The 13194-nt window shown below is 40.5% G+C and overlaps 1 protein-coding gene across 1 annotated transcript in view; it reads right to left on the bottom strand.

Annotated features, from left to right (window-relative positions):
- Positions 1 to 1353: 1353 nt before the first annotated feature.
- Positions 1354 to 13194, bottom strand: part of mllt3 (MLLT3 super elongation complex subunit) — a 43285-nt gene continuing 31444 nt past the window's right edge. Inside the window, exons 8-13 of the mRNA XM_030780812.1 lie at positions 6629 to 6701; positions 5139 to 5277; positions 4282 to 4381; positions 3557 to 3625; positions 3368 to 3439; positions 1354 to 1485 (exon numbers count right to left, since the gene is read on the bottom strand). Coding sequence (XP_030636672.1) covers positions 1354 to 1485; positions 3368 to 3439; positions 3557 to 3625; positions 4282 to 4381; positions 5139 to 5277; positions 6629 to 6701 — 585 coding nt within the window. The remainder of the gene's footprint in view (positions 1486 to 3367; positions 3440 to 3556; positions 3626 to 4281; positions 4382 to 5138; positions 5278 to 6628; positions 6702 to 13194) is intronic.

Raw genomic sequence — 13194 nt, 5'->3', positions numbered from 1 at the left:
TACAAAAAAGCGCAGAATTGTAAAAATTCGTACACTACTTACAAACAGTGCCAATATTTCTACCCCCACCCTATCCCGCCACTCAATTTATCATTTGCCCAATTTATAAGATCTGTATATTTATTGATTTACAGATTAATTTATAGAATGTTTTCCACACATTATTTGAAGACAATGTTTCGTTTTGTCATCAAGTAAAAATTCAAGCATGGGGCAACAGCTCAACTGCACATTCCGTCCAAATTGGACATTTTTTTTTTGTTGTTTGTTTAATCTAGATTTTCTAACTCAGGCATGGTCCAGCAGACCTGCTAAATAAACTTCGATTTTTTCTTGGTTAAGCGAAAGAATGGTTTTCCATTAACAAACAAAAAAATGGAGTTTTAGTAGACACTTGAGTAGTTCCCCTTGGTTTGAAGAACTTCTGCTCAGGAGTTGAAATCCCAGCAAAATAAATAACAATCAGCTTTGACAACACAACAACTTTCTACTTGATCTTAGTCTCTTTAAGAACATATTTGGCCAACAAAATGTATTTTTTTAAACACAAGCCTTGACTAATCCCCATAGGGTAGTGCCAATTTTAGAATATTTATCAGTCTGACATTACAAGAGACAGAATGTTACAATCATCTGCAGTTTGTCTTTGAAATTTTGCCAGTGAATTTTTTTTTCCAATTATTCAACAACTCTAAACATTTGAGTCCAACCCTTTCTTCGTTTTTGTATAGTACCTCCATGATTGTGAAATATTTCCGAATGATGTGACCTCTTCGTTTCTTTTATTCTCATTCAGATTTTCAGGCTCTTCTACAAAATTCACGATATACCAGAGAAAGCCATTCCGTTATTCTGACCCAACTGAGAGGAATGAGTGCTTGAATGAGTTTAATATCGTTTGCTCTTACACACACATCTGAAAAAACTCAATAAATAGACAATGTGATAAGGCAGTGTTGAAACATGCGTTCATCACTAAGAGCAGAACCAAACACACACATACATGGTAACAATATGCACATTCATTAAGAGCAAAGGACTATGTTTTTCCCACTTTTTTTTTTTTTTTTTTTTAAATTCATAGCGAAGTTTTCAAGGCTTTCTGGGTGAGCTCCTGGTCGACAGGAATGATCTCCATGTTGTTAGTGCAGCTTCACTCTTTGTCTCTGAGTTGTATGGCAGAGAAGGACAGGGCTCAGTAACCTCTGGATGGAACAGGCCAGCCACTATTGTCACTGCACAACACTGAATTCAAGAGCAACAAAAAAAAAAAAAAAAAAAAAAAGAAAAAAAAAAAGGAGGAAGAACATGGTCTGACATTCTTCCTCGCAGCAGCCAGCTGCTCGGTTTTCTTCAAGATGTTCCGGATGTTTCAAGGTAGCTCTGCAGCTTGCGAACTGTGGTTTTGTCCAAGGAGCAGAGGTCAAAGTCAAAGGTTGTGTTTGTGATGTGAAAATGTCCAGTTTCTTCAATGAGGTTTACGATCTGTAAGAGCGAGAGAGAGAGGGAGAAAGAGAGAGAGAGAGAGAGAGAGAGAGAGAGAAAGCGAGAGCGCAAAAACAGATAAAAACACGTCATACAAGTGGAATGGACATAAGTTAATCTGAAAGACTGGATATGTCTGAGGGGGGAATACATTCTAAGATGATAAACAGACTCTATGCTTAGATGACATGACTTTCTCCTATGAGAGCAGCATTATATACTTGCAACATGACAATTTAATATTTTCTTTAGAACAGAGATGCCCACCTGCATTTAATCAACAAATCCATCTATACCCAAGTCTGTGTTACAGACTACCTAATTGAAAACAAATTTGAGAGAATCGTCTTGGAGCAGTGGGTGGCTGGTGATGGGCTTTTTTTTTTTTTTTCTTCTTCTTCAACCCTGTTTTTCTTTTCTCTCCCTCAAACGAGGCTCCATTTAAGAGCCCGGAACCCCCCAGAACGGTGCCATGTATCCGACTGTAATGGGAGAGATACTGTTCCAGACCCGGTCCCTTATTGGTCCCAGGTTTGCCCCCCCTCGCCAGTTCTGAGAGGAGTCGCAATGGTGATTACTGGGGGAGGGGTTGGGGTGTAGTATGTGTTGGGGTGGGGGGGGCCAAAGGACTCAGGAGTGCCTGTGTTGATGAAGCTCCACAGTAATAGGACCCAACCTGAACTCTTTCACACTACAAAGCCAGACCTCCATGTGGAAAACATTTCTCCCTACTCCTGAAACGCGGCCAGGAACGCTAGGGAGACCCAGGGGCCTGTTATGACATCAGAGATAGAACTCAGATGCTAGTAAAAACGTACTAGCACTATCTAAAGTAACCTGAGCGGGATGCTCCAATAGCATCAGTGTCAGCGTGAACAGGATAAAAACAACGGGATGTCCTCCTTTTTTTTCCCCCCCTTTTTTTCTCTCTCGCTCTCTTTCTTTTTTGTTGTTAATGCCAAAAACAAATCTCCTCGGGAGATAACTAGCGCTAAAAATTGGTGTGTGGCAAATTTTTAGCGCTGGTTTAAAGAGTGGAAAACAGGCTATATGACAGTCCTGCCAAATGATACAAGTTCATTTTCAAAATTTGTGGTTTAAAAAAAAAAAAAAAAAAAAAAAAAAGACAGGGGAGGCAATGTGGGTTAATCATTGCCATGTTTGTGGTCGAGGATGTGAAACACTGGGCTAAAGCAGGGAGGATTAGCTTGATTACTCTGTACGTTTGTGCCGCTTGGACGTCATTTGGGAAGGCTTCCAGTGTTGCTAAAAGCCAAACAATTCATAAGCAGGGCAAAACTATACTTGGAACATGTTAAATATCCTCCTTCAGTCTTGTCAGAACAAATCAGGCTGAAAAGAACATAATCAAAAGAATTATATGCCACAAAGCATTGCTTTTGCATGGACTTTCGTGGACACAAAAGTCTACTGTTGCAGGTATAATTTATTACACTCAGATAGCTGTTGACTTTGTAACGCTGTGACTAATAGCTTTGAACTTTGCAGGTCTCTTTTAGTCCTCAGGTAAAGTGCTCAGTGATCTATGACGCCTGCACTTACAACCCCCCCCCCCCCCCCCCCCCCCCCCGTCCACTGCCCCCACCCTCCGTTTGAGATCAGATTTCGAGCACTCTTGATCAGGTAGTTAAAATGAGTCTTTTCTGAGACAGCAATACTTGTGTTCAGGAGAATTTCACCTTTAGCCATCAACCCCTTCCTCTGTGGAAGGATCTGCCTCCTGATTGGTTCATTATTTTGACAATTTATCAACACACCATTTCTCACTTATGCTCTCTCTCACGCACATATACACCAACGCACACACACACACACACACACACACACACACACACAAAAAAAAAAACACAAGTCGACCTACCTGCTGCAGTATATGTCTTTCTCTCAGAGTCATGAGTCTTCTATGGAGTTCCACCAGCTCATCCAGATATGCCTACAACACAACACAACAAAACATGACACAGCCACTCAGACCCTTGGGAACACCAATTACAGTCCTAACTAGTCTAATTCCACGGGAAAGAACCCTACTGGAAACTCAAAGGCCTACCTTGTCGCAATCGATAGTTTTATTTTTGTCCTGCTTCGTCTGTTTAATGGGGCTCTTCACTTCTAATATCTGCAAGAAATCAAAATATTTTCCATTATTCCAGTGCGACCGCTGAAGTGACGTATTTTATGTCAGGTTGGTGGGCCATTTCATGTCTTTTTCTAAATTACATATATATATATATATATATATATTTTTATATCTCAATACGATTGCAGAAGCAGATGCTTATTGTCACTGAAGAACCATCAGCATTATGCATTACCACAGTTAGTTGGTACACAGTCTCTCAGGCCACTTAAAGAGAGGCAATAGAAAACAATCCGGCATTCACGGCGGTAGTTATTTCAAGGAATATGACAGATGAGGAAAATACGGGCAGGATATTTCTCTAAATCTCCTCTAAGACAACGAGAATCATTGGAAACCGCGGCTGAAGATGTAATTGCTTATGACAAACAGCTGTGTTCAATTGTGTGATGTGAATGAACGAATGGTAAACAAAACATTCTCATGCTGTGTGTCCTTAACCCTAAATCCGTTTAGAATGAATAATCTGGAAAAAAACCCCATTTTTATAAAGATTTCAAGCTTTACTTTCGCTATGGCAAGCCACCCATGTCGTACATATTGATGATAATTTAAAAAAAAAAACAACTATGTATATTATATATATATATAGGCAGAGACACAAAATAGGACACTTCAGACATAAGCCTACTTACCTGGTTATTGCTGGTCTTTAGTAGAGGTGATGGATCAGTTCTAGGAAGCGGCGAGGAGGCGGAGCTATTTTCACTGTCACTGCCGTCACTCAAACTCACCCTACAAACATGTGATACTTGTTAACCAATCAGTGAGCCTTGCTGTTTTCTTTTATGTGACTGTAGCAGGACTGACATTTTATTTTGTTCTCTTTAAATCATGTTTTCTCGCGCTGCAATAATAATATGACATAAATTCTCAGAGGCTAAGCTTAAATGATCTAAACTATCAAATGTACTCTTATGTGGTTTGTTTTGCAGGATTAAAGAGTTACAGCTTGATTTGCTTAGTCATTACGAACATAAGAGGAAAATAAGTCTAACACAGAAAGATAATACTTGACAAAACTATACACAGAAAGTTTTTATACTTTTCCCAAGATTTCATGAAAGATTTCCTAGAGATTCCTTTTGTGTTTTATTTCAAGAAATGTAATGCATTTTGATTCAGAAGATCCTATGGCAGCACTGAAAGTGCCTATTTTTGCCATAGACATTATTCCATTAATAATCTCAATTATTAATTCAATCGTAATACATACATTCCTTTAACCAGGCAGATATGGTATATTATTCTATATGTTATTACAATATACGATTACATGTTATTATATGATATTTTTTGAAAGATGCTCATCTGACGGAAATTCTTGCAAGACTATCATGTCACTTTGTCAAAAGACAACCAGCAGAACCAGCAGAAACAAACAAACAAACAAAGGAAACAAATCTGGAGACTGTAGTTTTCTTTTTTTTTTTTTTCTTTCCATGGAGCGAGACTTAGACGGGTGAAGACCAGGCAGGCGGGCGGGGTCTACCTGCGGTGGCGGTGCGTCAGGTGTGTGTGAATGGGTCTCTCTAGGTCTGAGTCTAAGTCATTGTCATCTTCCTCCTCAGACTCCTCTTCGTTATCATCTGAGTGCAAGTCTTGGATTATTGAGTGTAGAGGTCCCAGCACTGGATATGTATAAAAACATGGCAGGGGTCAAAAAACAAATGACCGAGACTGAATGAGTCACTCACACACTCTCACACACACACGCACGCGGCATCAAATACACACGGGAAAAGTCTTAATTGCTCTACTGCACTGTTTCCCAAAATCTCAAGTACCCCCAGACATTTCACATCTTTGCTCTATTCAAGTTCCAGCACACATGGTTTATATTGACAACAAGCCCTTGAGTAGCAGAACCGGAGGGGCTAGTTTTGGGGAAAGAGGCGAATACGTTAAATGGCTGGGGAAAATTGTGGAGAGGTTTTGGAAAAAACACTGTTCAAGAGAAATTTCAGGTCAAAGCCAACTCACTGGTCTAGTGCATCTCAAATATACTCAAATTTAAAACAATCAAATTTAAGCCAAAATGTAAGCAGTGGATATTACATCATACAGCACACACTGTAAATAAATAAGTCTTTGTCTTAAAGTCATCCTGGTAACTGACACACACACACACACACACACACACACACACGTATATAGATACATTACATTATTCACTCAATTAATTCAAGATACAGTCATGCAGTTTGTCCATCAAGTACACTGTTAATACACAGTAACATGACTATTGAAATGACCCAGAGAGACACAGCTATCAAAGATGCGCGGATCCCGGTATCATGCTGTTCTCAATATTCGAAGCCTCAGCGGCCAATTACGCACACAGTTCAGTGTTGATTGTTAGACATGGGTTGGTAAACACTGGTATCCATGGTTACCCACAAGAGCTCTTGCAGAAACAGAAATACCCTTTCTGCGGGTTAGGTCTGCCATTCTAATCCATCAAACACAAACACAAATGGGGTTTGAAAATGAAGAACCTCGATCTGATCGGACCTCGTCCGTTTTCTCTTAACGCCATCATCCACTTTCTACGTTTTCTTGATCGGACATAGTCCGCAACTCCGCCATGCTATAGAGGACATGAAACCAAAGCTATTGGTAACAGCGGATGGAAAAAAAATGAATGGTGCTTTTCAGAGGGCTTTAAGCGCATCTCCATTCACTCACAAGCGGACAGAAACTGTATTTCAGCTATTATCTACAAAGCTATTGTACCATCACGTAAACACCGATTTTTTTTTTCTTTTTGCCTGAGGACCAAAGAGCCAAAAAAAAAAAAAAAAAAAAAAAAAAGAGAGTGTTTTTATCTGTTCCTCGCCGGTGCCGTTTCTGAAAACAAATTTTGTTCAGTTCCACAGAACGTCTGACACACTAACCCATATTCAGTATTTAGGCCAAACCAGGGAGAGGGTCCCTTAAAGGCAGCCAGAAGCAACAGGATGTTGGCTCGGTTGGAATTACCTTGACGTTTGTGAGTGGGTCCAAATCCTGAACTTGAGCTAGAGCTCGAACTGGCAGGGCTGGGTTGTTCCGACTGAAAGAGAGGAAGAAAGAAAAAAAAAAGGGGGGGGGGCGTTGGGGGAGGGTGAGGGTAAGAGGGTAAGATGGGAAAATAACACATAAACAAGTTTTTTCAGCTTGCGCAAAAAGCCAAATGGAAAAAAAAAAAAAAAAAAGACGACAAGAAAAAAAAAAAAACACAAGGGACTAAAATACCATAAAATCCAAACATTGCATGGAAGATATACACATCTGTCATACAAACCATCTTTTTTTTTTTTCTTGCAGCAGCAGCAGCAGCAAAAGTTCACTGATTTTTTGTTAAAATTTTATGCGTGGAAGTAAGAATGTAGGAATGTTCTATTGTTGTTGAATGTTCTACTTGTTTTAAACAATAGAAAAATGACATGATGCTGTTACAGTCACGCTGTACCACAGACCCTGAAGTATTCACACAATTTGTTTTAATCATATATCCATAACTCATGGACTCATGGTTAGCAACATCTACACAATCAAATTCACCATTTACTAGTCCTTTTTCTCTTCTTCTGATAAGCTGATAAAATTGCACCTCTCGAGTGTACAGGTTATGTCAGATAAGGAAGCTAATTGGTGACAATATGTTTGTCATTATCCGTCAGTGCTAAATCATCTTGCGGAGGTAACAGGACAGCAAGTAATGGCTGATAGTATAAGAGAGCTGCTGAAAAATGCCCAAAAGCCAGTGGTGGAAGGAACCTGTGCCATTATCTGTGGGGTGTCCTGCATGCTGATAGCTTTGATAGGCATAACGGTCATTTCCTCCCCACTGTAAATCAGGGTCTTTTGTCCAGCCCTCCCAATGAAGGCTGATTTACGGGGACACACAGACTTGCAGGCACTGGCCATACCAGCTCTATGTGCACACACACACACACACACACACACACACACACACACAATTTGACAATGGCCAAGAGACAACTTCACTTTACATATATATAAGAACTGTAAAATCACAGTCTTTAATGAACAACCCTACACAACAACAATCCCACACCATCCACTTCACTCCAAATCACAGCCACAACACCTCCTCTCTAAAAAATGTCTTCGTTCTCCACTTTCAAAACGTCAGCAAAATGAAGCACATGGTTCAAAACAAGACGCGCATTCTTTTAGTTGCTCCTCTGTGCATTTGTTTGGCTGGATTTCATTGTGGCGTCTTTGAAATGTCCCGTTTTTTTTTTGTTTGTTTTTTTTTTTTTTTTTAGATGAATCGCGCGGGATGTTGAGATTTACGAGGCTCTTTTGAACTTCCTCGGCCATATCGCATTAAGATCTGAGGCCACTCGCAACAATGAGATTGTGACAGATTGTGTCTTTCAGAGGAAGTGGAGCAGACGTCTCTCCACAGATCCTATCTGCTTTCCACCGCTACAACTCATAGTTTTATGAGAAAATTAGACCCTCAGTGTACTCCCCTGGAATTTGGTATCTCATATCAGTTCTAAGCCACTATGAGTTAAACAACTCGTCATTTATTTGATGAGTGTCCCTCGCAACATTAAAAAACACCAGGGAGAAGATGAATGGAGGTCAAGACACCATATGTCCAAAACAACACAAGAGGACAAAGGGTAAGTCATTAATTATCAGGTTTTATTTGTGCCAAACTACAGACTGAAGCGGTTTTCGTTTTTTGGTAATGATATAGACCTAATGGTTTGTTTAGCCGAGGGAAATTTTGGTTTAACTTGCTTGTCAATGGGAGAGTGAGGTTCTGTATCCATACCTGTTGTTCACGGGTACATTCCTGAAGCACAGAGTGAGAGAGATTAAAGACCCTGGCTGCCACTAAGGGGGAGAATGTGACAGTTTTACAGGCGAGACTCCCAGGGGCTGCGGTATTTACAGCCTTTTCACACACACACACACACACACACACACAGATAGAGAAAGAGAAAAAGAGAGAGAGAGAGAGAGAGAGAGAGAGAGAGAGAGAGAGAGAGAGAGTCTCGACCTCCCTCGATGAAAATGTGCAGTGGTTGAGTTGTAAAAAATACTTCATCATTCGTTCTCATAAAAAAAAAAAAAAAATGTTTTGCTTTCGAGCCATTTCGGCCCAACATACCACATTTCCTTCATGTTGTGCGGCTTATTATGTGTCCCCTCTTACTGGTAGCTTTCCGCATTCTGTTTTTTTTTTTCTCCCCCCAAACACGTTGCAAAAGAGCAGTAAGTCATCTTATATAGGGAAAAAAGGGGGTCCCTTTGAATGGTAATAAAATTTGATGTTGTTTCTGTGTATGGGTTGTGTGTAAAGCACCAAAGAACACACTATTAAGCTCCAAGACACAGCTCATTTAGCTGCAGCATGCAGCCCATTCTCATTGCTTCCTCCAGACTGATACGACTTATTTTCTCTACAGAATACTCTTCACTCAGGACGAGGGTCCGTATCGCACAAAAATACATTTTCAAAACTATTCTGAACGCCAAAAGGTGGGTCTTTTTTCATCCTCTAGCTGAAGGAAAACCATCTATTTAAAAAAAAAAAAAAAAAAAAAAAAAAGATTGTTAGGGTTGCAATATTTTCAAACGTTAAGACCATTTTTGCTTGTTTGTTTTCCTATATAATACGAATGATGGAAACTATGATACACGGTAGGAGGCTTGCGGTAATGGCTATTTTTCTTTTCAGTGTTAGTTAAAAACAGTAAGCAGGGGCAAAAAAAAAATCAATCATTTGGACCATTCAGGCACCTGTTTTATATTGAAGTGTGAATAAATAGTCCATAAAAAGGTGCTGGCTCTGCTATTAAGCACTGTACATATGCTTTGATTCACGATGATTAACGACCAAACGTACCGGTGGTTAGCAGTTGGCTTCAAAATACAGTAGACGACGTTACGAAAAGTGACATGAAAAAAAAAAAAAAAAAGATTTAAGAAAAAATACAAAAAGAAAAAGAAAAAGGTACTCCAACTGACCGAGCGCCAATGGATTTTATATTGGGTGGCCACTGAAAACGTGGGCAGTAAAAGAGGCTGTAAATCGTTCACACAGGTGGCAATTTAGTTTGAGAAAGCCTGGCATTCTCCAAAAGCAAAGGCAAGCCTGATAATGGAATATACAGTCACTGAGCCAGACGCCCGCTAAATCGGTGCATTTAACAAGCCGGAGAAGTTGTTGTGTTTACTTGCAGTTGTAAAGGGAATTCCTTGGAAAAAAAAAAAAGTAACATCAGTTGTTTCTTACAGCTCCTTGCTTGATCTGCCTAGCTTTGTCGAGAGCATCAAAGCCCTAATTATTTATTAATTCTTGACATTAGTCAAAACTGGTATGTCTCCCACACAAAGCACAAATACTACTGGTGACCCCACCAGCAAAGAGCTTTACACATACACCCACACACACAGACACATACATATATATACACACACACACACACACACACAGACACATACATATACACACACACACACACATATATATTATTTATTTTCACCCTCCCCTGCCTTTTCACCAAAATACCCATTGTTTCACTTCAGACAGGCTTATGATAGTTGCTATTAACTTTGCTTGGAACAGGCTTCCAGGAGGGTCTTGTCCAATCCCTCTACAATCTCTCGATGTGGGTGCTGAGGGGTTTTAAGTTTCGCGTTTGATTTAAGCTGCAGCATTTTTGTACAGCTGAAAACTCCATCTCCGAAAGGTTTTTGCTCTGATCTGTGGCATGCGTTACACTGTTGTTTGAAGTTAAAGAGGGTACCATTCTAAATGGTTCCCTCAATAAAAAAAAAAAAAAAAAAAAAAAAAAAGCTAAGAAACTCCAGTAAGATACTATTAAGCTAATCCCTCTTGGAGAATGGCCCATAAGGAAATTTGAAGAAGCCATTAAAGTTAATCTGAATTAATTTGTTTACATTCTTCTCCGATGACCCTTCGGTGAAACGGGATTGAGTCTCCTGAAGTAAACCCTGCTAACAGAAGTTGCTCAGCCCCTCCAGCAAAGTAGAAAAGTCTCCGATGATTTACAACAGGCCAAGTTTTGGCCACATTTTAGCTGTTGATTCTAGCTGATACGGAAAGTCTACACAATTCAGAGGGGAGGGCGGACAGCTTGAGTCAGCCAGCTACAACTATTTTCCTATTTTCTAAAGAAAAGAAAAAAAAATAAACTGGCAAGAGGAACTGTTAGTGTGATAAGTGAAAGGTGAAATAGTGGAAAATGGTGCTAACTGATCAGATCCTGCAGCGCTATGTTGTCAGCACTGAACGTGATGACTCAGATCCCCAAAGCGAACACAATATCCTGAAAATCAAAAAGAACTGTGCTGGAGGTTTTCCAGTTTGAGACCCCAGTTAGGCTTACATTTTTATTTTTCCTCACAAAGTGAGAAAAAAACCCCCATAGCGAGTGACACAAACATGAAAAAAAAAAAAAAAAAAAAAAAAAAAAAACAGTTGCGAGGGCAATATTTTCTCATCCCTTTCGAACAGCCTTCTCCAAACTCCAGTAGCCCGGATGAAACCCCGGGGAGGAACTGTTTGCCGGTCCGCAAAAGCCATCACTGCAGCCCCTGGCCGCCCCGCGAGCGGCAGTAACGCCGCGCTAAATTCTTAGCCGTGTTCTAGAACGCCTCGCTCCGCGCCGTTATTACGGATTTCACCACGATGAGGGAAACGGGGGTGGCAACAACAGTGACTCAAGAGGGCGGAGGGTAGTTGGAGAAGCACTTTACTAAAATATGGGCTGACTATCAGCACTGCCAAGTGTCCTTCAAACAGAGCGGTAAAGACACATTACTCCTATCTCTTCAGAGGGTCCGAGAGAAACCAAAGCAACTTTCTTTGATGTCCCCTCCCCTCCTCCCCCGACACCCCCTTTCTCCCTTTCCCACTACCACCTTCTCTTTCTCACTCTCCTTTTATTTCCTCTGTGCATTTTACTGCCTGTTTGTCTGTCTGGGCGTCGCGCTGACATCAAACGCATGGATGGGAGTTCTCCCTGTAAATCAAGTGGCTTTTCTCTCAGCTCAGGTCCAACTGCTTCAAACTAGACACTTGTAAAAGCTAGTGAAGAAATCCCCTTCTCTACACCCTACCCCCCCCCCAAACTCCCTGCATCCCCTCACGCCATTCCAATAAAACTGATGTCATCATTTGTGCGTAGGGAAAGCAGGCAGATCTTGATCTTCAAATGTTAAGATCATCATCACAGTCGTCATCATCCTACCTGGTTGTTGTTTTCCAATTTTCAATAGGGTGGAAAAGAGGACAAGAGAAAACGTGAGAGAGACGGAAAGAGTGAGAGATAGAGAGAGAGTGAATGTGAGTGAGTTACTGGGGTCCTTGTCTACCTGTCATCCCGGCTTTGAGTAATGGCCGTGCAGTGGTCATGCCGTAAAACGCTACATTACTTCTTTAGAGCTAATGAAAAAACTGCCTCCATCAAAACAGTCACCGCCTGCTGCCTAGGGTGGAGTGCCAAAACCAAGAAATGATTCACAAAGACCCAGAAGCTAACAAAACAAAAATAAAACATTTGCTGAGCAAATGTTGCAGTTAAGTGGCCGTTTGCTCGACTTATTCAAGTCTGCCAATAGGGCACCCATTCGATTTTTACACTTCTGGTGTACAAAAAAAGAAAGAAAGAAAGAAAGAAAGAAAGAAGAAAAGGACAAAAAGGGTTTGAGCTAAGCGACAAAGCATTAACTCAAGGTAACTTGGTTCACAGAAAAAAAAAAAAAAAAAGGAGTTTTCTATTTAAGCTCATTCTCAGAGCAGCTCAGCAGGATAAGTACTTTGGAAAGGCAGCCCTTTGGTTTACAGAATTGTTCTGAAAGATGAAAGTGCCTGTAACTTATCTCTCTGACATTCTAATGTAAATAAGTGGAGCACTACAGCCAGGAGAAAAAGAATTAATTGTCATTTGTCAGCTGCTAAATTATGGCAGCAGAGTAAACAATTCCATGGCCTCTTCTAACATGACCCCCCCCCCCCAAACCTCCCAGCCCAACTTAAAAAAAAAAAAAAAATCAAAGAGCCTCCATTTCTCATGGCCTGCCACTGAACGAATGGAAATGAACCACAGTATCAACTAAAACCAGATCCAGGACCATTTTCCTTACCACACAGATTATAATGTCACCAACAAGAATTAAATTTGAAAGCTCTAATGCTAGATTAGCCTTTTGGGATTATTTCAACAACGACAACAAAAAAGTACATAAACGTGCGTGTGGCATTTTGGGTTATACACTGGGGGGGAAAAAAAACCCCCAAAAAAAACCCTCAAAAAACCCAAACTCTTAATGCTCTCCCTCTATCCTCATGCAAAAATTTATGAGGACTGAACACAAAGACACATGACAATTAGAGAGGGTGACACTGAGAGCATTAGCATAGTACTCTAGCAAAGAGGAAACTATGAACCTCTCTGGTTTCAGTGTTTAGTAAAGGAGCTCCTAGCTCCTTCATTTCGTGTTATGACTTCGAAGGTAATGTGACACAATAACAGAGGAAATAACAGAGGAAA

Source organism: Chanos chanos, chromosome 7 (assembly GCF_902362185.1).
Source record: "Chanos chanos chromosome 7, fChaCha1.1, whole genome shotgun sequence".
NCBI lineage: Eukaryota > Metazoa > Chordata > Actinopteri > Gonorynchiformes > Chanidae > Chanos > Chanos chanos.
Note: the sequence above shows the minus strand (reverse complement) of the source record. Positions and strands in the feature narration are given on the sequence as shown.